The sequence below is a fragment of the Choristoneura fumiferana genome, chromosome 5 (assembly GCF_025370935.1).
Source record: "Choristoneura fumiferana chromosome 5, NRCan_CFum_1, whole genome shotgun sequence".
NCBI classification, from domain to species: domain Eukaryota; kingdom Metazoa; phylum Arthropoda; class Insecta; order Lepidoptera; family Tortricidae; genus Choristoneura; species Choristoneura fumiferana.
This window is the reverse complement of record NC_133476.1, coordinates 17,921,969-17,949,748: the sequence shown is the minus strand read 5'-3', so window position 1 is coordinate 17,949,748 and position 27,780 is coordinate 17,921,969. Positions and strand designations below refer to the sequence as shown.

The window sequence follows — 27,780 nt, the reverse complement described above, 5'->3', positions numbered from 1 at the left end:
TGGAAAAAGAGACTTTGATATTTTTTAAATTTCGCTTCAATTATTAATAAATTTATTACAATTATTTTAAAATGTGCTTATTCTAAAAGTGCATAACTCCAAAACTACCACACAATAGCTTCATTACTTTTGTCTAGTCTCTATTAAAAAAAAAAGATCATGTGAATTGTAAACATGTCACTTTTGCAGTATAGTTGACTTTTTTTTAACAAATGGCATTAGTTACATGATCGAGGAGTACAACTTGTACAACTATATAATGTTGACTTCAGTCATATTTGAGCGTCGTCTATTGGGCTTCTTTGTCTAAGGCAAGAGCGTAAGGTCATAAAACCTCACGATTGTAGCACCGTCTAGCGATATTTCGCCTCAGATCAAATAACAACTTCACTTTTTATTTGATCTGAGTATTTCGCCTATCTTTTAGTCAAAGAGTATTAGTACCCTTTTAGCCCTCATTTCGATCGAGAAACTCCAAAGAAACTTCTTTTTTTGCAGTCGGTTAAAATTCGATTCGATAGTTGTCTTTGGTTTATTTTTGTAAGACCATAGACTAAATACATCCATTCGTTCGTTCTACATCTCTACCTAAACTTGCTTTCGTCTCTAGTCAGACGTCGTCTCATTCATTTTATTTTCGCACGCCTGACAGGCGATGCGTGTCGTACTGTGATGGCTTTTAATACTTTTGTAAATTCAATATTTTTATGATATTTATGTGTGTAGTAACAATAGCCCTTTAATTTAATTTAAATCTGTATTAATGTGCTTACAAAAAATGGCGAACCAGGCACAGAAAATCGTTTATAAGCTGGTTCTTACTGGAGGTAAGTTTTGGATCATGGTTATTTTGTATTAAATTTCTTATTTCCTTTCTATGAAATCTATTTTTTACCATTATTTAGTTCATTATTTTCTCACGTTCTTTTTATTATTTGATACCGGGATGTGCAATCCTGGATAAAGTAAATATAGAGACAACACGTGGATCCATTCCAATTTATTGAATACCATTTATTGCAATATTGTAGGACCCTGTGGCGGCAAAACTACTGGACAATCTCGTTTATGTACATTCTTCGAGAATTTGGGATGGAAGGTGAGCATTATTTTTATTCACTCATTAACAATAACTACTCTTTATAACAAGCCTATTTAGTATTTCTAAATTAAAAGCATAGATACATATCGAGAAATTAATATTTGTCTTTCCTTAGTAATTGTAATAGATTCTAAACATTACATTTACATTTTTTTAGAATTTTATAGCATTGTACAACATAAATTTCATGATGCCCCTTTAGCCAAGTTTTCATCTGAGTTGTGCCAAATAGTAAAAATTATTATACTTACAAAATATTTCACTTACATTCTGTTTGTAAGTAAAGTACATATGTATATAGTAGAAATTCCAATTGAAAAAGATGTATCAACTAAAGAACATGTATTTGGGTGGATCAACTGGGCATTTCTTGTTGTTATTCTGTCCCGTCAGCGAGGGGACAAAAGTAACACTGTTTAGTTGAAGAAATGTTGTCACTATACCAACTAACATGCTTATTAGATGACCAACTATAGAAGGGATTTAAAAATACATGTTTGGCAAATTAATCCTATAAAGTTACGGTTTAAAGACCCAGACCCAGGAGACCATCACTATAGCAATGAGTGACAAGAAAAATTTGATTGACCCATTTAAGGTAATGAATAAAGTAATTTGGTCTTATTCAAGGTTTTCTTACTGAAAAAAATACTAAATCAAAAACAAGATCAATACCAGTAATTAACCAGATACCCTATTTATATTTGGCACATCTCTTTATTTTCTTATGAAGTTATGACAATAAACTTAATATAAACATATTTTAATATAACATCTAACTAGCTTTTAGGCCAATAGTGCAACTGTACTACTGCATAGCATGATTGTATAGGTTATGTGGTTTTTGGCTTCTCCGTTTGGGGATCCGATAAGATCGTCGTTCCACATTGTGTTTATTTCCAGGTGTTCCGGGTGCCGGAAACGGCTACCGTCCTCCTCAGGTACGAAGTGTAACCTTCAAAAATGTATACAGTGCATGCTTAATGTGAAATATGCTTTGGGGTTCAAAATTGAATGATTATTTCTTTAAACACATAAAAAATCCTATAATCTTTATAAAATCATCAAATAAACAATTTAAAAGTTAATTATTTCAATGAATAACACCAACAAAGAAAAATGAAAAAATTTAGCTGTTTTTTCATCGGTTTCTACTTTTTGTGGTTACTTATGTACCTATAATAGTAGTCAACCCGATTTGTATTTGGTAGTGTTAGTAATAAATAATTAAGATTATTGTGATTCGTTACAATTACTGAAGATAGATTTGGAGAACAAACAGTGGGCTTATTTATTATTTTTCATATTCAGTATGTAAAAGTTGTAACAAATTTTCGACAATTTGTAAATTAGTATTGTAGAGTAGAATAGTTATGCCTTCAGAAACTTATTCCCATTCTAATGGCCACCTGCACAGTCTAGCTAGAGTAAAAAAAATCGTTAATCCTAGGGACCACAGTTTCATATATTTTTACATTACTTAACTCAGAGTTATACAGTTAAGTCTGGTCTGTGCAAGTCCACCAAACACATTTTGTCTTTTTTAATCTAGATACCTAAATATTTAACTAAATTTTAGCAATGGTTTATCATAACTCAAGGTTGAAACCCAAACAAATAAGCATGCACTGGAGAAAAGCATATTTGGACTGCAAAATAGATGGTTCACTTTACTGTATTTTGAGTTTTATACCATGGGGATACAATATAAACAGGTGCTGACTCTACAATCAACCCCTGTTCTTTATAAAATAATTATTTAATATCTGTAAATTGGGAGTATTAGTAAAAATAATGAGATTTATTTTAATACAATTTCTATAAGATCTATTAATATTCATTTAATTTTAAGCTTTTCTTTTGTTTTCAGTGGAGGAGTAAAGTTTGCAGATCTCACCCCAGATGAAGGTGAGTTTATTATATTTGAAGCATGTTGTGGATGAATTTAGTGTAATGTAAGTTAGCTTAGTTTATTTATTAACATTTTCCATTTTTTTTTCTAATAATTCCTATATTATCTGTTCACCAAATTTAGTTTCATTTTAATAGTTTTAAACCGAATTAATTTGCGGTTTTCTTATATCAATTAACTGTGCAATTACTTACTTGTAGTACTAAACCAACACAAACAAAAACAACCACTACCTATTGTGTTAGTATAGTACCTACTTGTCAGCTTGTTTGGATTGCGAGCGTATTGTCAATTCCTGATGTTGGTATTACTGTGAATATTGGACAATTGGTATTCATTGAGATGGTATAAGTCGTATCGGAAGCGTGTTCCCTTGTTCTGTATTCCTTTAAACAAGCAAATTGGGCCCCAGTTAAGTGGAATTCTACTTTACTGGCGGATTTGCTAAAAGCAACATTTAATGATTCATGAATTCGTCTTAAGTTAAGTACCTACCGACATCTATAAGTATAATTTAATTTGTCGATCTCTCCAAGTTTTTTATAAGTAGATAATACCTAATTTGATCTTGGTAAAGTTGTCTCCTCTCACCTTTGATGAATGGATAAAACATTAGGTACTTCTAATACCTATAGGTAGTCATTGATGATCACGCGTGCCGTGGTTCTTATTACAATGTCATTAATATCTAATTTTGACAAAATCACGCGTCTTCGTGGATGGCACTATATATACGATGTAAAAAATCGCAAACAATAATGGATGATGAGATTTCTTACATAACTAAACATTAGGTAATAATTTACTAATAACATACAGTGATACTATCTATTTACACGTTTTTTTTATTAATTTTGTGAACTCGACCGCGCGTATAAAATATCCCATATCCAATCTTTCATGTGAAAAGCCGGCCGGAAACATTACGATTCACTGTTTACTGTCGACGCGTGCCAAGATAACTCACAAGATTTTTCGCGCCATTGCCTCGTCTCCCCGAAATAGTTGACAGTTGACCAACCACAAACCTGGATGGAATCTCCAAAAACGGCCCATAGGACCTTCATCTTTGGTTAAGTTCGCGCAATTTCGACATTTGAAATTCAAATCGATGGCGTTGACCCTTTCGGTCCACTGATACTCTTACATACCTATTTACTAGGTAAATTCAAGGATTTTTTGCAAGGCTTCATATGATAGACTTAGTCCTTTATAAGCGACACGACAAGTACGCAATTCATAAATGATTTGTTAGGTCTTTTATATGTAGCAACGGTTAGGTCTACCTAGTACCTACTTACCTAATACCTAGAAATAAATGACGTACCTACATTTAATTTGAAATTCACCACGGTTAAAAAAATATATCACGAGGAAAGTTACTTGGCACAAATCACCAAGTAAATTAATGTTGTGTGTAAAATTCCCAAGCAGCACTATGCACGCGTGGGTAGAACGTACTGCCCAGCCCAAATCCTCATTAGTGGAAGAGGCCAGTGTTCAATAGACATATTTTACGTAAATGTTTTTTTTGTACTAGTTATATCAGGTGGGGTAATTAATGATGATAATTATTAAGCCATATGCTATATCGCGTGTCCTATCTTACGTATCTGTCTGACTTTATGTTATGGTAGATAATTGACCGTCGTCATTATCCCAATTTGTGTCATACAACGTCGCTCCCTATATAGTGACTGATGAAATTGCGTTAAAACATACTCGTAAGCTGAATCTTGTTTGCTGCTATATTTCTGTGAAAATTCGAGGTTTTCTAACCTGGCGTATAGATAGATATAGGTACGGTGTATAGCCATGCAGCATATCTGGGCTTGTATTTGTACATATAGCGACTGATTTCGGTTCGAGAACCTTTCGCGGGTCGTCCGGTCAAAGTTCTCAATGTCATCCCTATTCGTATTGAATTCAATAGTAGGTATGTATAATTCTGGAGCTTATAGCTTGAGTTTATGACTAGCTAACTAAAAAAGTATAACCAATAGAGCACACCAGAAACTAGAGCGATTAGGCAGGTACTATAGTCGACCAAGAAATTGGTTTACCACCCTAAGGTCATTTGTAGCGCTTAAAACGTTAGTCTATTTTCACTTACAAGTCAATATGACAATAGGGGTTACACATTTGAATATCGAAAATTAAAATACCTACGGGTAAAATGTCGATGTTCAAAATATCGAAAATTAAAATATCGATTGTATCACAATATCGAAAGTTGTTATACCTATGGTCAAAATGTCTAAGATTGAAATGTCGATTGATTAAAATATCGAATGAGTAAAAATATCGATAGCCAATATATCTAAGTTGTAAATGTCGACATATTTGAATGTCGAAAATTAAAATATCGTACATACAAATCTGCTTTATTTATTGCTCCTTTCTCTTAATAGCATTTATTAAACATAATTTAGTCATTTTTAGCACAAGCCGGCCGCTGCCGCGGCACGCTCGCTTCGCTCGCTCGGCTCATGCGTTGTTGGGGTCACAGATCTAACCTAACCGAACCAAATATTTTTGGTAATTCATGTTCAGTATGTTTGGTTAGGTTAGTATTGCCGAGTATTGCGTCAAGACGCGAAGCGCCTCAACTGAACGGAATAGGATGGCGGAGCTCCGTCGACCCTGTCTGTCACGTGATAGTTCATACATAGGATATTCGATACTCTGTACTTCGATATTTATATCATTCGATGTCACTTTTGTGGATAAATATGTTTTCGATATATTGGACGTAGGTTATCTAACCATTCGAAAATATAAACTTTCGTTATTTTAATTTTCGATATTTCGATACAGTCGATATTTTAATTTTCAATATTTTAAACATCGACATTTTACCCGTAGGTATTTTAACTTTCGAAATTCAAATATGTAACCGACAATAGGCCTTATTGTTTTATTGCTGAAGTAGGAACTGTCAATAAAATTGGTAAAGCATTTTCTTGGTCGACTATACCAGTGGCGTGGCGTTAGATTTAACGTGGTAAATACTTAAATAGAACACAATGTTTTAGACTAAGGGCCTGTTTCACCATTTGTCGACTAACTTGAGGTGTCAGATAAAAGTAATGAATGCCGTCTTTGTTTATTCGGACAAAACAAAAAGAGACGGCATCACCGATATCCGTCACTTAAAGTTAGTCGACAAGTGGTGAAACAGGCCCTTAATTGAAAATCATTCATTGATCAGATTGCATAATTGGTCCAGATTTAATGCGTGATGTTAACCATGGTTAGACAAATGATAAGACATTTCTCTTGCCGTGATGCGTACGATAACGCTTACTCACCGACGCACGTACGTTGTGCTGTGTGGCGTCAGCAGGTCAGCCAGCTCACCTGATGTGGCGTGGGTGGTCGATTAAATCTCATTCATACAATATTTTAGTGCATTACAGACCAAACCACTAATGTTAATGGGACACAAGCGAAACTGTGTTAAGTAGTTTATTTGTTCTATGACGTTTTGACACGTGAGGTAGGTCGACAGCACCCATCATCGGTGCCAAGTCGGTAATTGCGTTTATATTGCGAAATACCGGCCCGTATATTTTCCGCGATAATATTTTAGCTAATGATAACATGTAGAGTTTACTGTATTCAGATTTAGAAGCGTCCACGAAGGTCGTGCAAAAGTGTGATCATGCTAAAATTACTATCGACTCCTCACTGTTCTTGGTTCTTGAGCAGGGCCTTATTAAGCAAAATAGGCAACTGCCTAGGGGCCCTGCGTGCGCACTACACAAATTTAAAATGTTTCATAAAGCAAAATTCTTATGTAAAATATGCTTCCTTTCGACGCGTGCCGTCAGTTAATTTGATTGAACTTAAAAAGAGCTGATGATCTTCAAATGGCTGAAAAAGGGCCCCGAGAATTTGCATTGCCTTGGGGCCCAGACATCATTAATCCGTCCCTGTTCTTGAGGCAACAGTTAAAATCAACCAAAGTTGAGATTCTTTAGCCCAAGAATGGAATCAAAACCGCCATGGTACACGGCTTATGCGGCAATGTTTTGTTCACCTAACAAACATTTCAGTTCAGATAGCCCCTACAGTCTGAATTGTCTATCAGTGCTCGTCGATATGCTTGCTTTGCTTTGAATTTTATAAAAGTTTATAATTATATTAAAACCTTTGCTAGATAAGATAGCAATTCATACTACACTACGCGGCTATATAACCTCGGGAGTTTCGATTTCATCTCTCGCATTGCCAAATTTTAAGGGCCGAAGATGGCCAAAGTCTTGATGACTGATTTCATTTCGTTAATCGTTTAATCGTCAGGGAATTCGCGTTAGCCGGGATTGTTTGCGGCAAAGCGTTTTATTTCGGTTCCTGGCTCTCCTAGCGGTCTTTATTTACCCTCGAGCTAGCTTACAGAATGAGACTGCCAGCATCGTAATGCCGATTGGTTACCGCAAGGATCAATGGCGTTTGCCCTTCTGTGGCCTACTTCAGTTAAATTTTTAGTCAGTTCCGAAGCTTTGATTGGTTGTAATAAAAGAACTACATCATTACAGGCCACGGTAATAACAGACGTACAGGCAGGACGTAGGTACTACACATAGGTACGTTTAATTAAACAGATGTTATATTCACATTCAATTAAGTGTCTGTCATGTGTTGTCAATGCGCTGATTGCTTAGCCTCTGTCATTCCTCTTTGAACTGAGAAAACAATTTATTTGTTCAGAACATTGTATTCTCACTTACCTAAGTTTTTAAACGGTTCTTTCTATTCCCTGTATTTTAAACCACGGATGAGAAAAAGTATTCTGTGCAAGGTCGCATCGCATAATGAAGTCAATCAGTCGTTTAGCAGCGTAACGTATCGAGAGATTATTTATAACAATACGTCATCGATCGACGCTCGTGCTGTTTATGTTTAGATTAATCAATACAATTTCACTTAATGATAAATATTTCCATAGTTACATAAACGTCGCCTATTGCTTTTAGACGATTGGCACAAGGCACATTAATTAATGCATCGCGCCACTTAGCGTGCCTGGTGCAGTCGTGGAAATCTCTTCAATTCAATACCCTCCCGAGGATGCTCCAACTCCCCTTTGAATAATACATTTTCTGTCGGTAATCTCCTTATAAAAATAGAATTAGCTGGTGTGATGGTGTACTTGGATAGTCAAGGGGCTTCACTATACGTCCACACGGTCCACACCACGTGAGTGTTCATGTGTGTATGACGCATTAGCTCATTCACGGTCACGTTCACGGCGAATCTTGAAATAAAATGCTGCAAACATTCTGTTATGCTGGAGAATTTATGTTGAGCGCTCACGAGCTAATCAATCATGAGCTCATCCATACTATACTATACTATTAATATTATAAATGCGAAAGTGTGTGTTGGTATGTTTGTGTGTATGTTTGTCCGTCTTTCACGTCGAAACGGAGCGACGGATCGACGTGATTTTTGGCATAGAGATAGTTTATGGACCAGAGAGTTACTATAGGCTACTTTTTATCCCGGAAAAATGCACAGTTCCGGAGGGAACACCACGCTATAACCGAATTCCACGCGGACGTAGCCGCGGGCAAAAGCTAGTGATTAATATAAATTTAATTTGGAACTACTCGTAATATCGTATTGAAATGTTGCCATTCATAAATACGGGCATCGTAGACGGAAAGTATTCTAATTTTTTTTTTCGAAGTTCAATCGAACATTTTAAGAGCAGAAGTAGTTGATATGAGTTCGTAGTTGGATGCAGGTAGCTGTTTCCCGTGACTTCGTCTGCTTGAGATTCGATTGTCCTCGGGAACAATTGATTTTTTTGGGATAAAATGTATCATATTGTTTATTCTGATCTTCTATATGATGTATGCAAAATTTAATGGCAATCGGTTAACTAACGTGAAAGCGGAACAAACAAACAGACTCATTTTCACATTTGTACCCAATATTAGTAAGGATTCAATAAACTTCTCGAGAAAAATAGTCTATATCTAGTACATAAAAATCAATTGTTAGGAACTGCCAATTTTGCTGATTTTTACCCGACTGCCCGAAGGAGGGTTATGTTTTTCGAGCGTTGTATGTATGTATGTGGGTATGTACGTCCATTTCTTTGGTCCTCGCTGCAGCCTAAACGGCTAGACGGATTTTGACATATGAGGTATCATTGGATTATTCATAACTGTTGGAGTGACATAGGCTACATAATATTTCAATATGGCGTCTGCGAAAAAAAATATGGCGGAGGAATGAAAAAAAATATATTTTGTATTGTAACAATATGGGTATCAAATGAAAGCTTATAATTAACCCATCCTAAATATATACTTATGGGTTATAATACTTTTAAGCCCTCTTGTCCTGAGAGGAGGCCTGTGCCCAGCAGTGTGACGTATATAGGCTGGGATGATGATGATGATGATGATAATACTTTTAATCTACCGTTTGCACATAAATATCAAAAAAGTGTAAAATAAAACATTAAATTAAAAAAAAAACCCGACTGCCAAAACTAAAACGAACAAAATAAGCCTAGTGGTCTAGAACTCTGTTAAGTAGCTAATTTAAAGTTCAGCAGTCGGGACCCATTTAAATCGTGATGCTCAAAAACTTTTAGTAATGGGTCCCGACTGTTGAACTTTAAATTAGCTACTTAACAGAGTTCTAGACCACTAGGCTTATTTTGTTCCTTTTAGTTTTGGCAGTCGGGTTTTTTGATTTTTTATCGTTTTTTTAAGGGATTTTTCAAATAGGATATTCTGTAAGGACATAAACAAAATTTTAGTTATGATTGACCTCCTCCCTCCTTTAAGCTTACATAAGCAGTAGCAAGATTTTTGCAAATGATTTGTCAGAAATAAATCAACAGATTTGCTTAATTTCAGGCACGTTTATGAGATTGCGGAATTTATAATATATTTAAGCTAGCCTTAAATTGTAGGCAAGGAATACAACATAACGTATCAGTACTGCTAACTTACAATCATAGAGGAAGTAAAAACAAGCTAGTTTTATTCACTATTAACTGGCCCTCGATTCTGTTTAAACAGAATTCCTTGAGAACTAAGCAATTTTCCGGGATAAAACTAAATTTTGCCCTTCCGGGGCATTCTAGCCTTCTAGGGTCTCAAACTATTTCCAATTTGCAAGGATTGACAGTGACCTAAAATTTACGATCGATATTGATCATAATAAATAACTGCTTAGCCAACTCTAGTGTACCCATCAGAGTACAGCAATCGCCACACCGGTTTGATGTTATATGGCTGTATTGTATGCTATCTCCACTCTATTGATTATGGCAATGTCTTCAAATATCAGTCTACACCCTTCACATTAGAATTAATATTGCCATTTTTCTTACCTACTTTACCAAAACAAAGAGTTTTCACTTTTTACCCGAATGCCCGAAGGTGGGTTATTTATTAAGATTGGTTTTTGGAGTCTTTTTGTATTTTTTATTTCAACTCAAATTTGTTACTTTTTACGGTCATCCCGTGAAATCCAACGAAAATACAAACTGAAACATGGATGCACAGCGAAGCGATGAGAGCTAAAACATAGATGTCGCTAGTGTCGCTGCTTAAGTGGCTAAGAAAGGAAAAAAGCAGGCTGAAATGTGTGGTGCATATGAGAAATTTGTGTCTAGACTCCTGTCCAGTGGTGGTGTAGGGGTATAGCACGCAGCACGGAATGCTGAGGACCTGGGTTCGATTCCCAGCGCTGGTCACTTTTTCTGTTTTTTTTTTCTTGTATCCCCATCAATTAACTAAAAGAATTTCTTTGCTCACCCGCAATAGATGGTTTGTGTGATTTGTGTGTGTTCTTACAGTGTGGAGGTGGAAGAACTGCATGAACACGCATATCTTGCATAAACTTAGCTATCATAAGTTCGCGGCTGAGCATAGAAATTATTTTACTTCGAAGTAAATTTCGCTCTTGCCAGCTTCTTAATTCCTTTATGCGTGCGTACCTACAATTATTACAATAAAATATCAATCGATACACCATGACACGTTACGGTTACAAAGCGGGTCACGTATATAAATACATTTTTAGTTTCACATTCTTATCTAAACAGTCAGTGATAGTACCATCAGCCAAATAAGTGGTCTACCAATTTTAAAACAAGTTCCTATCAAATGAATATGTCGCTAATGTCGAACTTACAAATTGACAAACACGTCTATTGGCATTATTGTTTTATGCCATGCAAACGATTATCATCTTTAGGGTGGTAGACCACATATTTGGCTGATGTTACCTATTTGGAGACCAGTCTGAAGCAACGTGAATAACGTGATAAAACGCGCTACGAATATGAAGGGAATGCTCGCCTTATTGATACAGCTTGATTTATCATACATAATCATTATGAAATAAAGGAATCTAGAATAATGTTATCGTGTATGAGCGTATCTTCAATTAAAGAAAATAAAAACCGGCCAAGTGCGAGTAAGACTCGCGCACCGAGAGATTATATGGAAACACGTTTTTATAAATATATATATCGTTGACTTTAAAAAAAAATCGTGACGGAAACGATTGAAAAAAAAAGTGAAGTTTTCTTCACTGCTCCAAGCTCAGTTGAGTATTTGATATTAAATATTGACGTGCGGTCACTTGCATTAATATCTGCCACAGCGGAGCCCTAGGAGTCTCGTCGAATCTACTTCTACCTATCATAGCATTTGAAATTCATTATATTAAATGAACAAAACGATGACTTATCGGTGTCAAACATGTATTTGCTTATCTAAGTAAGACAATCTAGCACCGTATAACATTGTCTGTACTACTAATCCAAATAATGAACTATGATGGCTTGCATTTAAAATATCTAAATCCACTGCGGTATTGAAGAAACTTGTTGCGAAGATATATTTTTTTAAAACATGTACATCACAAACAGTACAATATGTAACATCCCGTAAAAATGCCTTTTATTATTATTATTATTTTAAAATTTTAACCGCATCAGAATTTCAGTTGGCATCTAAGACCATCAAAAGTGATTAATAATTGAAACCTTCCTCTTGTTTGCGGTTTTTCATATCCCGCCTTTGGTTCACGCTCACAGCGCATCGCCCCCTAGCTTATTATGGGAATAGGTTCTCCGATCAGGCGGTATTTTTACGATACATTGCCTTTAAACGTCATCGATTCCACTTGAACAAACTTTGTAATCCAAACGTTGTATGCATACATTACATTAGTAACATTTTGTGATCGTTTTATGTATTAACGAAATTTATGTTCACTCGACGATTATGTCAATACGGAACTTGATAATTTCATTGAATATGGGGAAGAACGAATGATTGCGGAAAACTGTTTCTTTATCGTATCATATTTAGATTTCAATATGTCATTTGAATTTCTTTGGATGTCATTTCGAATTTGTCGCATTGAATTGACTGAAAATCTGCAATTATTCTGAAAATTTTACGGTCTGCAGTCTCAGAATTATTACTGTTGCCACTAGTGAATTGCTCTGTTTGTGTTTTATCTTTCACACTATATTTAGGATTTGTGTAAAGATCTGACTTGTCGCATTGTGACGTGCGCTTGCGTATCTGAAATTTCCATAACAATATCAACTTCTGCTCACATTTTTCACGGTAATCTTATACGACATGAATGTAATTGAAATTCAATTGGATATCTAAATTGTTTTTCGGTTGTCGAAAGTTATAATCGATGCCCTTCAGAATTCTCGATAAAGGTAAGATCCTAAGAATTAAAATGGCACAAGTAACAATGTAATGAGAAATACTTTAACGCTGAATAATTTTAATACGGGTCAGTGACATGAAAGTAGGTAAGTGTTGAAGGTTGCAAAGTCGGCAAAGAACATTAAATAAAGTGAAAACATGGTCAATCAGTATAACAAAAGAATCGATTTGTATTGTTATCTAACAAAACATTTACCTTTTAAACTTAATATCTGTTGTGCAATCTACACCGATGCAGTTGAAGAACCTTGCACTCGATTCTTGAGATGTTTTTACTGCCACAGCGTTTTATAATGAAATCCGTGTCATGGCGTATCACGCTTAAAGAAAATCTACTTGTGTCTCATTTGACTTGAAAGGATTTTGTAGAGTCTCAAGTGTTACAGACGATGTATGCCAGACGGATTGCAAACGTTGCACCGCGACGGCCGTCGCTTTGGCCACCCAGGGTAACAGCGGTGAGTTTGACCCGTAACGAGCTAAATAATGACCTGGTAACGCTATAACACTGTAATCAAGCTCCCGCGATCAAAATCCGACTTGGCATCGCTTTGGCTACTGGGATCGGTGTCCAATCGCTCATTACTTCTGTCATCATCATTAACCGACGCTTATTGTACTCATGCAGTATCAGCTGTAGTCGGGCACGTGTATTATTAGTTCACCATTAGTAAAGTCATTGTAGATTATAACCGCCATTTTTGAACATGTTTCGAAACGCATTTAGGGTATAATCTCGTTACAATGCATCATGTGTTACGCTCAAACAATGAATTTTATCACGTGTTCATTTATATTTATCTTTAGCAACTTATGCTCTCGGCTGGCCTGTTAATTATAGTTAATTATGAGCATTTGGTAAAAGCGTCTCAAAAGTTTTACGTCATTGGGGGCGTGTAGCACAGGGCAATGTCCACAGGCGCTTTGCCAAAATCTATACACATATTGTACAAATTTAATAAGCGTCGGGCTTCTGTCTGGACAAATTTTATTTCATTCAGTCAAGATTATAGAGACGAAATTTTAAATAAATTAAAAAGTTGCCATCATACGGCAGTAAATTTTACGTACCTGCGACCGTCGATGCGATTAATTTATTAACTTAATAAACTTTTTATATTTCATTTCCATGTCAAAGTCATAATATTACTATCTCAAAAATGGCTGATCCCTATAATTAAATTTTTGCAAAAAAAAAATAACAATCACGATTGTATGTATTATTTCTCTATAAAAAAGTGCTTCCGAATAAGTCCATCCGTTTGGGGACTTTGGGGGTCACGTTAAACTTATAACTACACTGTTTTGCGTAAGGAGTTAAAAATGGATTAAGTACTTAATTTAAACCCTTAAAGAACTTAATAATGATGAGCAATAAACGTCAAAGTCTATTAAATTACCCTAATGTTTATATTTTTAGTAGGCAAGGTATACGAGCTTAGCATAGTCATTGTAATTTATCTGCGGTAATGGATGAACTGAACAGCGCACGACAGTTTACAATAATCAACTATAACGGAATCAACGCACGCGATCTTTGAATAAAATTGTTTCGTTTCCTTCTATCAGCGTCCAAATATTTTAGTATTCGTTTTATTGCAGTTATCCTTTCTGATTCCTGATTTATGATCGAGCTCGTCTTCGGCTTCGTGTTCGGCGGATATTTTTTCGTAAATGTTAATGACATCGACATTCTAAGTTTTCGGTTATCGCTTATCGTTAAGTCACGTAAAGCTTAATACAAACAGGAGATAGCAGGTGACCCCTGGTTACTGGACTTCGAGCCGGTTTCTATAGGCTACTGGCTACAAAACAGATAAAATCCAAGTTCTTACCCGCTGGTGTTCAAGCTGTCATAATATTTCAGCATTATTACTTTGATGGCGACTTTGAGCGCCTCGTATATCTTGTAATGGATTGTGTTTGTGTACGACGCGATACCTAGTCGTAAAACTTTCATATAGCCTCGACCTTGTGAAAGTACCTAACGCCTTCGACATTTCAGAATACTAGCACATCAATAACTCACAACACTAAACTATTTTTCGTAGCTTGCCCCGACCTTGTCTAGGTTTCGATCCTAATACACCCTCGTGTAACAAAGAAAACAGTGAAAATAATCTATTACTTACCTACTTATGTTATGCATCGTAAATTTTACGCTTTTCTCGTTCGAAATTATTCTTTGTAAAAATAATTTCTACTGACAAGTGTATATATATATATCTTCAAGATATGTTTAAGACCACAAGTAAAAAAAAAAACCTTTTTTTAAGTCGATAAAAATAATAGTACTAATTTAAATTAAGTAATCACTCGGGAATGTGTGTTGGTTTACACGTCATGGAATAACAAGAAACTGGGTTCAGTCCCCAGCCCCGGCTTTAATTGTATCCTGTAAATTAATTTATGTTTTATGGTCTAAGTAGAAATTGAGGAATAATTGTCCGTCTCTCGAACACGACACGATTGTGTAAAAAAAATTATAACAAAAAATAGAACCGACTACAAAAAACTATGAAAATATTTTTCTACCAGTCTGAAGTCGGTGCATCGGCACGAGCCAGCAGGAGTGGACCTATAACCGTCTACCTAACCTACAACTATACGAGTATATTGGGCTTCAAATCCCTCCTGCTGGCTCGTGCTGAGACACCGACTTCAGACTGGTAGAAAATTATTTTCATGGTGTTTTGTAGTCGGTTCTATTTTTTGTTATAATTTTTTTTTTCACGCTTTTTAGTGTTAACGATCTAAGATACAATACTTTAATGTCAACTGCTCGTCACCTTTTACGAAAAATTGCTTTTTCCGATGCAAAGACGTTCATTATTGAAGAGTCCTGGTGCTTCATCACCCTTTCTATTTCACCATATGAATTACGAATTGCTTAGCAACTGCGTTAAAGTAATTGAAATTCAACCCGTGAAATACTTTGAGTAGTCGCTTGGTCAAATCTTCATCATCAGTTCCACTTCACCAAATGATGATTTTCAAGAACAAACGCACGAGTTACTCCTAAATATATCGAAATTACAATTGGCGTTCCTACAATATTTGAAGAGTTCCCTCGATTTCCTTAGGATCCAATCTTCAGATCCTGATTTGGTGCTTATGGAACCTAATTGAAAGCATTCCTAGACGAACGAAAAAAAATTTTTCAAATCGTTTCATAAATGACGGAGTTCTGAGGTAACAAACATAAAAAAAACCTAATTGTTAACCTCCTCCTTTTTTTGAAGTCGGTTAAAAAGGACCGGATTTCTTAATTCTCGCTGACATTTCTGGTTGCCTTTTCCAGAACAATACAGTAGAACACAATTTACAGTAGGTACCCGGGGATTTCAATATTGGCAAGCTTCAATTAATTTAATTAAAATCACCAGATCGTTTTCTTTAACAGGAAAACTTGTAACGGAAGTAGGTAATTGTATTTTCCTTCAGACGTTGCTGGAAAAGTCCTTCAAAATGTTGTGATCAGTCACAAGACTCCTTCCGCCATTTGCAGCTATTACACAGTTTTGATTACGAATAAGTATGAGTAGTATGACACATTATCTGTCTATACTATTGATTATACAATATACGCATTGTAACAATGCTTGACACCTGAAATAGTTCACGGCCACCTTATCAAGCCACATTGTCAATGTTAATATTACGCTTCGGATGTAATATATAATACAGTGACGCCAGTACACTTTACGTCCACAAATAAAAGCAGGATTTTCATAATATAACTATTTTCATGTTAACCCCTGTCGTTAAAGTTGGTTCTGCGATAACCAGTTTGAATCATAATGTTAGTGCGAAAAATTTATGAATCGAAAACTCCGCAAAGAATACATTGCAGAAAGACTTTGCAACCATTTCATTCGATTAAATAGTCGTGGCATGTAAATAAAACGTCAGGAATACATTTTCAATGCCTCTTAAATCTCTCCTTGAAACTGCGCAGCTGACGTCCGTCGTCATGCCTCGGAGCTCTTGTTCTTTTTTTATGTTTTACTCTAGTATTATAGTATTATTAAGATTTTTTGCACATCCGACATAAAATGTCGTTTTGATGTCCCACATCTTGAGTTTCCGTGTAAACCGTGCTATGAACACAAACTCTTAGACCACGGCGTCTATTTACGTCACACATAATTCTTCATCATCACACTAAACTAAGCTGATACTTACTCATAATTTTCTCGGAGATAGCTAGTCTAGCTAGAGCTGCGCTTGAATGATTTACTATTTGGCTCCCGTTGAAGCTTTCACGTTATTAAAGATCATTATGATATATTAAAATTATTCACAGATTATGTAACCCGATCACAATAATAAAAATATCAATATCACTATTGGTCTGTCCACGAGTTCATTGGCAAAGGTGGCTGAAAATAAAACTCGACGGGACTCATGGCCGCGGCGTCTCTGAGGCCCGGACCAAATTGGAAATATATCGAAAAATGCTGAAAATAATTCGTCAACCTTCAAGAGTGTCATATGACAATCAGAATATTTCGACACCTGTCTACGGTACAGTACGGTATTTTCGTAAGATAAATGCCAGTTTAAGCGACTCTAAGTAGGTACCTACTTCTCGTCTCAATTATCAGCAAACATAATCTTTCAATGATACAAAAGTATGATAGGTATAAATGAGTTTACTACGCACATGTATATACATTAGCATATTCATATTTGTGATTTACTGCAAGGGTTTCTAATGAGATTTACAGTGAACACTGCCAAACGCTGCCTAATTTTGTTTGTTCATTTCTCGATTTCTCTGTGAAGTTAATGAAGTGTTGCGGACAACATCCTTTCATAATAGTCATTTAAATCCACCTCTGTCATGTCAGAACCAGTCATTGTACCATAGCATCCCAGTGTAGTAGTGTATACCTAATTAAGCACCAACGTATGTATAATATACGTATATTTGCGTGGTGACAAACCGGCACACGAAGTATATGAAACACTTCGCACTTAGTGACGAGCTGAAATCGGAATCGTCTTACAGAAACAAGATCGCTCGAGATTTTCAATTAGTTGACGTGTAACCAGTACGTACGAGTAATCATTAGACGTTGTTTCACAATGGTCTGGAAATAGGACTTCTTTAATAATATATGCGAATATATGCAAACTAGATGTCCGCGTTGGAGGTTTACCACTTATGAATGAAGCCCATATGATAATCAGCATTTATTTTAATCTTAATGACGCTAAATTAAATAGCCCATGTTTTTTTGACTTCCGAATTGGCTGGGAAATCCAAAGATTGAGCGTCAGAGATTCGTATATCACGGCCAGATGACTAAGTGCGGATGGATGATGTATTTCTGACACCAAACTGTATAGGTATTTAGAGGTCGGCCATATCACTCCGTAGTGCCCTATAAGGAAGTCTGCTAATATAACGGCCGCTATGTCGAATGCTGCTTTACAATCCGAATTGCGGTTAGGCAAGTTCATATCATATTGTACAGGTATATACAGTGTACAGTCTAAAAAACCATGATAAGTAATTTAATTGATAATTTTCTATATACCTGTACCTTACCTACACACTATCTATTTGACTTCTATCACATCGTATAAATTTTTTGCTATATATTTTGACTCCCTTTTCAGTGTGTACCTATCTTAGTGTCAACTGCTCATATTATTAAGAATAACTCAAAAACTACTGGGGAGATCTTGATCAAGTCTGAATGGGACAACATGAGAAGCTTTCAAATAAAAAAGCATCATTAAATCGTTTCACCTAGAAAACTTCTGAGGACACTTAAACATATAGCTGAATTGAGAACCTCTTCCATTTTTTAGTCGGGTTAAATTAACAAGATCGATCGCATTTTTCTTCACGATCCCTGCATCACGATCACGATAAATAAAATGTGATGTAACAATTAATATATCTGGTAAATGAGGCGTCTCGCGCACAGCGCGTTACTAATTGATCAAAGTTCGTCTATGTTGTCGTGACGATCAATAGTGATATTTGGCATTAGCGACAATGCTAAGCATGGTGGCATATGATGGTACGTCTGCGTCGGTCGTTAACAGTGATTTGTAGGTGATAATCTGTTCCGCGTCGCGCGTGCGCCGCCGCCGTTGCGTCACGCGCTTATTGTGGTGACCGCGCACGCGGTTTTTGTATAAATAATACCGCTGTATGATAACTTTGCGCAAAATTCCAGGCTTTTGGGCTTGCTCGTCAATGATGTTATCCCATGCCTGTATACTAAAGGACCATGGCCTCTATTGTTCCTGGGGGAGTTATGGATTTACGTACTTATAGTTTTTCTTCTCAAGGGAGTTATGACTAGTTTTAAAAAGTAAGTAGGTACGTAATTTCAGATCAAAAAGGTTTCAAGTCAGCCAGTTTTATTTACATCTTTAAAACCCAATTTTACACCATAAAACATTTCCACGCATCATGAAACTTCGGCAGCATCAAATTGTTTTGCAATAATTTTATTAAATATTTTTTAGCACTTCGATTTTAGCATATTATTTTTTGCATATTGGCGGGTAGCCATTATTTTATTCAGTTGTTTTCTTAGCGTCTTTCTTTTGCCGAGCTGTGAAGTGAATAGACACAACATAATTTCAAATAATTTATTGAGTCTAACAACTGGTAAACATGGTGTACGGTTGTGTCACTCTGAAGATGAGCTCTGGTTGAGTCGAAACGGGTCAGTGTAGTGTGGTGGTGATGATAGATGGGTTTGTGTGATTTGTGTGTGTTCTACAGTGTGGAGGTGGAGGAACTGCATGAACACGCATATTTTGCATAAGCTTAGCTATCGTAAGGTCGCGGGTGAGCAAGGAAAGGAAATTCTTTTAGTTCAAAATAATTTCAATTTTTCCTTTTTTTTTCTCGCAATGTGATAAAAATCATTATATGTGTATCATATGCCGTAAGGGGATTACAAACTCGAGTCATTAAAAGCCCTCCGCCTCCGGCCGCCGCTACCGTTAGGCTTCTAATAGACTCTCCTTAGTAATCCCCTTCTTACGCCCCTTAGTGCACAATGTACTATTTCTCTCAAAATAGAGTTAAAAAAATAACTTTTATATATTTCTGCGATTGACTTCTGTCTCATCTAATGACACTGCAGATGAAGAGAAAGGTTAATCGTCTTATTATTAACAGCATAGGTAGTCACTCCCCACGCTTGGTCGGGTTGTGCGGTGGTGAAATGGAGATAGCGCACACTCCAAAATATATCCGGTAAAAAACGAACAAACACGATTTACAACTTTGTTCTAGGCTCTGTAGTTTGTCTTCAACGTTTCCACAAGCAATCCACTTTGCTCTACCTGAAATGAAGGCTCTATATCTAACAAAAACAAATCATTAACACGGTTGTATAATATTTCAACTTTATCTTTAAAACTTATCTGCAAAATACGCGGCTGTTCGACTGACATATGGGTCAGTTGAGTCGTTTTACTGTTGATTCCACAAATAATTGTCTCGCACGTTATTTTAAACGTGACTATTTCCGCAATTTTCTCACCAAGTGGATGATATTACAGTAGAAATAATCCTCCAATTTTTTGCTTGCTACGTCTAATCTAATTGTTTGTTTAATTTTATGTCGATCATGACTAAGCAAATACTCTACGTTCATTCTTTTGTTATTTTCCTTTCTTTTTCTATTTTATAACCTGCTCCGTACTTATTCATATTATTTCGCTAATTATAGTGGAAACCAGCTAAGCGATGTATGATGTACTACATATCTTGGCAAGAATACTCCATCTTTAGCTTATTGTAATGGCCACATTAGAAACACATGGTGTTTTGGCTTTTATTCAAACTCTATTAGCGTATTCTAAATTACTTTAGCGCTTAAAACAAAGTGTGACAGAATTGTACTAAATTAAATCTTTCAAGAACGGAATAGTTGTGACTCAATCTTTATAAATTATTTTCCTTATTCATAAATGAATGCGTTTAATTGTTACAGCGACGAAATTCCAAGAAAATCTGCTGAAGACCATGGTTCAGATCGAGAACACTTTCTTCGAACTCGGCAGGACATGTCAGCGAAACTGCCTGATCATCTGCGACCGAGGAGCCATGGATGCAAGTGCATGTAAGTGCCGAGTCATTACGATGATTACCTATGTTAATATCTTTTAGTAGAAGAGGTAATTGTATACGCAAGTGACACAATAAAACATCCCTAGGTAAATAATATTCCGTATGCAAAAACGTATGACTAGCTTTGTGTATAAATGGTTTATTTAGCATGTGCCTCTCGCGTGATCACGAATATTGTCTTGTCATGACTTATGTGCTGATAAGTAATCTTGAAATTAATTGGTTGAAAGATGTTTACTTCTGTATAAAAGCAACAAAACACGTCATGACCGTGTTGTGTTGGCATACCTCAACCACATGGGCTCGTCAATAGCAGTAACAACTTAAGGAAATACCTACTAAGAAGAGTCTTCGGATTACGTCGACTCGTGACCGATCATGGGGCCGGTTTTTAGGGTTCCAGACCCAAAATGGCAAAAACGGCACCCCTATAGTTTCGCCATGTCTGTCTGTCTGTCTGTCCGTCCGCGGCTTTGAAAAAGGGATTATCAATGCTAGAAAGCTGTAATTTTTCACGGATATATGTACATATATGTAAACTATGCCGACAAAGTGGTACAATAAAAACTTCAAAAAAAAATTTTTTTAGGGTACGCTTAGATGTTAAGTGGGGGTGTTTTTTTTATTCATCCAACCCTTAGTGTGGGATATCGTTGGATATCGAGTGTGGAAAAATTTGAAAAAATTCAGGATGGTAGTAAGTAGCTATATCAAACTTACAAGGAAAAACGGTTAAGTTTTCTTGAGTAGTTTAAGAGTAAATAGCAGCCTAAGGTATAAAATATACCTAAACTTGGAATATTCCGTACAAAATACGAAATCCTTAGAAAAATATTACTTATTTTTTTCGTATGGCTTCGGAACCCTATTTCGGGCGTGTCTGACACGCTCTTGGCCGGTTTTTTAAAATAGGATGTGCAAAACTGAAAATACAAGTAGAGTAGTAGAAAATGGCGCTCTTGTTCATTCTCTGTGTAGAGGGTAATCTCAGGGAGTACGGAATCGATTCTAAAAAATATTTCAGTTACATTATAAAACTACATTATCCTCGATTAACGTGATTTCGCCTCAACGCGCATTGAGTTATTATTATCTAAGGTATATGAACCTAGAACCATAGAGTACCATAGAACTCACGTCACGACAGTTTGAAAAGTATGTAATCACGTTAAGTTTCAAATTATATCGGCAGTTTATGAAATTTTAAATAAGGCTAGACTGTTTTTATCCTTAGACTGCTAGTTGCTTATTGCGTAATAGGAAAAACTGCGATGTACTCAAACAAAACCCTAAAATACTAGGGAGTGTGGGTGTTAACAATAGTACATTACTATAGAGGCCGGGAAGTAGGGGGTTGTCGGCAAAGCAGATATAGACAGAGCAGATACAGGTTCCGGCCGAGGCTTGTATAGTGTTTTTCTCAAACATTACATGAAATAAACTAAAAAAACAAGAAATGAAGCTGGCGGGACGCTAGTCTGGTCGCGGTGTTGTGTACGCGCGTGTCGCGCTGGCTGCTGGCGGTGCTGCTGTGCGTGTGGACCGCGTGCGTGTCGCAGAGCGCGCGTTGAAACAAAAGACGGTCGCATTGCCGGCCAGCGGCCTGCAAGGTTGTATGAAATCTCTTTGCAGGTCGCTAGAGTGACCGCGCGCAGGCAGGCGAGTCACAGCGCCTGCAGCGCGATACTTCTCAGCCTATTATTTGGAACACAACGTCAATATTTCATGTCATGTTTGAGAATAATTATTTCTTTGCTCACCCGCGACCTTATGATAGCTAAGTTTATGCAAGATGGGTGTTCATGCAGTTCCTCTACCTCCACACTGTAGGAACACACACTAATCACACAAACCCATCTATCACCACCACCACAATACACTGACGCGTTTCCAAGAAAGAGATTCTTTTAGTTCATTGATATAGACCTCCGCAAAGTAACGCCTGATTCAATATTTAAAAAAAAACTCATGCCGAAATTCATGTCTAATCCTAGTAGTTGAGCTTTTTCGAATAGGCATAATTTATGCATGAAAACTAGCCTACGTGTTAAAAGAGCTCCAATAGACAACTTAAAAAGGAATATTAATCTTATTTCCAGTTATATCAAAGGAGGTATGGGAGGCGATGCTGAGTGCTAACGGCTGGAATAGCGTAGAGTTGCGTGACAACCGGTATAATCACATCGTGCACATGGTTTCTGCTGCCAACGGAGCCGAAGACTTCTATTCTACTGAGGTAAGATCACCATAGCTCTTAGATTTAAGAACCCGGCTTTATTGTCGATCTCAAAAAAGGAACAGGTCAGGTACTAATTTTTGCGAAGGTATGGGTACGAATAAGTAGAAAGATCTAACGAACTAGTTTTAAGATTTATATTGCAATGTTTGATTCGTAATCAGACGTTTAAATTCGGTAATGTAACCTTTCCCACTCATGGGCCAGCATGTGACGGTGCTTGTCTTCATTTGCGGCGTTTGCATTTAATTATTTCTGAAAAAATGTCGAACATTGCCTACTTTTGTGCTACCAGCTGTATAGAGTGCTCTTGAACTTTTTCACTAATGGATTGCATCAGTTTTCTTCACTATCTAATATCTATCAAAGAGCATATAACCACTCCGTTTTAATATCTATCGGCGTAATAAACTTAGATTAGGCACTACACATATAAATTTCTAGTTGATCTTATCATAAGCTGGAATATTAGTAGAGTCCTCATATTGGAAATCACACACAATCAAGCTTGGTTATGTCTACTGATTGAAAGTTATTGATAATTTTAATCACTGGTGAATGATGCGAATACAATCAGACTGGGTAAACCCCGTGTGTGGTAAATCAGTGCTTTCTTATCTGACCAATTAAAGATTATCTATGTTTACTAATAATGATTAACGCATATTGATGATATTAAGTACAAATGCATGTATTTATTCGAATAACGAATCACACTGAATGGTTTGTAATACATATGTAGTTGATAACAACATCAAACCGTCAATACTCGTATAGTCCGTGATGAACTGATGAATTAGACGTTCGAGATATAATCTTACCTGTATACAGTCTTATATTATGATTCAATCTGTTGCTTCAAAAAATGCAAGCTATTTTTCCACTGCATATGACATTGACGTATTGTTGGCTTAGGGCCATTTTCATACGTTAGATAAAATAGTCTTATCGACAATTTTACCGATGATCACGTGTCAGATAAGGACCTATCATGATCATGTCATATTGAAGGTCAAAATTATGAAAACAATCAAATACAAAGTAGGTAACAAGCGGTTACTTGTTAACGCCTTATTTGCATACGTAAATTGAAAACAATGTATGTTTTCATCGACAGGATCACGCATGCCGTTCCGAGGGCGTAGAGCTGGCGCGAGAGTTGGACTACAACGCCGCCGCCGCTTGGGTAGGCCATCCCTACTTCGACGTCATCGATAACTCTACAGACTTCGATAAAAAAATGAACAGACTCATCGCCTGCGTCTGCCAAAAGATCGGCATCGAGACCGGGGACCGTCTCAACGTCAACTCGAAGAAGCGCAAGTTCCTCGTCAAAGCGCCCCTGCCTCCGGACACAGAGTTCCCCCCCTTCCAAGACTTCGATGTCGTTCATAACTACCTGCAGAGCGATCTCCGGAAAGCCCAAGTCAGGCTGCGGAAGCGTGGCCAGAAAGGCCACTGGTCGTATATTCACACGCTTCGAAAGTTCCATAGCAACGGCCAGTCCGTGGAAGTACGGACTCAGCTCTCGCATAGAGATTACTTGAACATGCTCCCGCAACGCGACGACGCTCACTTCACCATCTTCAAGAAACGCCGCTGCTTCATCTACAACAACCAGTATTATCAGCTGGATCTATACAGGCAGCCTACTCATCCCAGGTGATATGTCTTTCTAATCTCTCTGTGAAGTTATGTTTTAAGAACTTATATTAAATAGGTTATCTATGCGTTAATTACAATAAAAGCCTTGTTATTTAGAGTCTTATTATTTACGTCATCGATTGAAATGTAATAGCGGCTCGGCTTTATTCAGGTAATTTGGCATGGGCTTGATTTGAAAGTAGAAATAGTATGGTAGAGTTTAGGCGTTTTAGTACTCGAATCAAATAAATTCAGACAGAAAAAAACCGTTCGTTCATGTCATTTTAATATTACAGGTGCCGAGGCTTAGTCCTCTTGGAAACTTATAGTGCTACTTACGATCAAGACTCGCTGCTAGCGTCACTGCCGAAGTTCCTGCTTATAGAACGCGAAGTTACGGGCGACCCGGCATACTCTATGTACAATCTCTCCCTGAAGGAGGACTGGAAGACCTCAAAAAGGTACTATGCGGGACGAAAAGACGCAGGCACTGAGTGCCAGGGTAAGTTATCGATGTGCTTCAATATCGTACTAATAGCTAACTTAGTGTTGTTAAATTTGCGCATCCTACTTAAACTCCTATTATTCAGAATTCTTATTTAATCTATTCATCAATACTTACAATTAAATAAGTTTGTTAGGTGCATACGTTTCAATTTATCTGATTATTTATTCGTGAAACTTAATGACTCTTATGGTTTGGTCCTTTTACTAACATCATTAACCTGGTATGTCTTATGGCTCATATGTTTGCTTTGTGATTAATTGTGTTAGAAATATTTTTATAATAAATTTAATTTAATAAATGTATTTTTTGCATGATCAATATTTTATGAAAAATTTAACACTGGCGTAATTGTGATAGACTAGCCTAGACACATTAGATCGTAGACCATTAGATAATAGACGGATTGCCATTCTTCCCTTGTTCATAATTTATATTTTAGTGGCACCTTTTCGATGTCCCGCACTGTAGGTAGTGATGACTGTCGTGCTAGTGACCGTTGTACATACAAGTCTGCCATACATGGCAACCCTTGAAATATTAAAGAAGCGTAATTTTACAGATTCGGACGCGGTTATTCTGGGACATAAGTACTCTGATATAAATTCGAGCGAAGGTTCCTCTAATACGGACTGCACTTCACTTCCTAACTCCACTACTAACAAATCAAGATTTAATCTATAGAAACTGTAGTGTAGTGTACGATGCGACGTTACTAACACGATTCCGCCAGTGTCGAAGTGATAGTGCTAGGGGTTAAACGAGGTTTTCTTTTGGTTTATCAGGACAGGCTAAAAGGTCGTTGAACGGTCACGGCGGTGACAAACTGAACGATCACGATGGTGACAAACTGGATGGTCACGCCGCTGACAAGGTCAATGGTCACGAATATAAGGTCAATGGGCACGGTGGTGAAAAGTTGAACGGACACGGTGGTGCCAAAGTCAACGGGTTCGGCGAGAAAGTGAACGGGCACGGCGCCGGCGCCGCCAAGCCGCTCAGCCACCTCGATGCCGCCTTCGCCGCGCTCGCCGGCAATACCATGGATCTCTCATCACCAAAGATTCCTAAAAAGGTTGCTCTTAAGATTTAAACAAACATTTACCTTCGTGTTCTAGGTAATGCTAACTTAAAATTTTACCACTTCTAATTGTTTACACTATGTAATTTTTTTACAGACGGAACGTACTTAGGAATTATATATCAAAAACCGCTGGAAATGCTGTATAAAGTTGTACTTATTGGTTTATGAATTTCTAATTGTATAAATTGCCAAATGAAACTATTTTTTATAAAACATATGTATCAATGAAATACCGAATGCACTTAAAGTGATTAATCAGGATACTTAAGCCCTTAACTGTTTCATATTGTTTGTGCCTTTACACCGAGTTGTATATTTGTATGTATTTCGTGTTGGAATCAACTATAACGTGGACAGCAGTACTTAAGGTGTTTTTATCTCCATACAAACATATCTACTTAAATACTATTATAATATGTAAATGTTTTCTTTACACATTACTTAATGAATACAAGAATTAATAATTTATTATCCATAGAGTACTTATTGTTGATTGTACGATTTTGTGTGCACCACATTAGTTTGTATGGAGACTGTACGGTCGAGTTCATAAACTTGTGAGCAAAAATTTGATCAAAAATATCTGAACACGCTATTAACAGTAGAGTCGTGGTCAGGTTTTTTAGATAAGTTTATGAACTCGACTGTACACCACCTTAAACCTTGCAATAATATTACTGGTTTAGTATTATTGCAGTTTTAGATTATTGTGAAGTATTCTAGAATTTACTTTACCTATAACTTTATGATAGCATTTTTATTTATTGTAATGCTTATTTAAAAGGCATCTCGAATAAAATGTGAAATTTAAATGGTATCGAAACACCACATTGATTAACTTTTGTTAGTAGATTGACTAGTAAAATTTACATGTCTTGGTGTTGTGGCGTGACTGTAGATTGTTTACTTCGATTCATTATTTAAGGGGTCCAATGTGAAACAACAATTATATCCAAGCCAGATTGACGTACAAAATAAACACCCCTGAATAATTATAGTGGCCTTTTAGAAATGAAATTCATGTGCTAGATTATTTATTTTTGTGACAGACACCAGGTTTACTGTTGTGTGGCTTAGTAAAAAAAAATTATTGATGTTGTCTAAAAGTTTATATTTTTTTTGTCAGGAGAACATGAATATAGCCACTTCAAAAGTATTTAAGCCGTCATTAGTGGTTAAAGAGTACTTTTATTAAGTATTAATTGCTACGGATAAAGTATAATTTCTTCAGCCCAGATGCTACGCGCGCTGACTACGAGCCAGGGCTAGCATTGTTAATGGCTGTGCTATGTAATTAATTACTGATATACTACCTATATCAGCATAATGTTGGCTATAAAATCCTATGCCAAGTGAATTGTATGTTAAGTACATGCTTTTTGGATGTAAAATCTCTAAATTGCAAATCTATCTGCATTTTACCTTCTTGATTAAAGAAAAATGCGACTTGAAA

General features: G+C 36.5%; 1 protein-coding gene across 4 annotated transcripts; it reads left to right on the top strand.

Annotated features, from left to right (window-relative positions):
• The first annotated feature begins 501 nt into the window (after positions 1 to 501).
• Positions 502 to 27,780, top strand: Ttd14 (TRPL translocation defect 14). Of its 4 annotated transcripts, none has more exons than XM_074088214.1 (9): positions 502 to 827; positions 1,032 to 1,099; positions 2,006 to 2,043; positions 2,973 to 3,010; positions 20,722 to 20,850; positions 22,958 to 23,094; positions 24,212 to 24,756; positions 25,035 to 25,240; positions 26,029 to 27,780. In XM_074088214.1, the coding sequence occupies exons 1-9, from the start codon at positions 764 to 766 to the stop codon at positions 26,334 to 26,336; spliced, it is 1,533 nt and encodes a 510-aa protein (XP_073944315.1). In that variant the 5' UTR covers positions 502 to 763; the 3' UTR covers positions 26,337 to 27,780. The 4 variants fall into 4 exon arrangements, with proteins under 4 accessions (XP_073944315.1, XP_073944319.1, XP_073944316.1 ...); XM_074088218.1 differs by having other exon boundaries at positions 25,035 to 25,199; positions 26,029 to 26,122; XM_074088215.1 differs by lacking the exon at positions 26,029 to 27,780 and adding an exon at positions 25,806 to 26,022.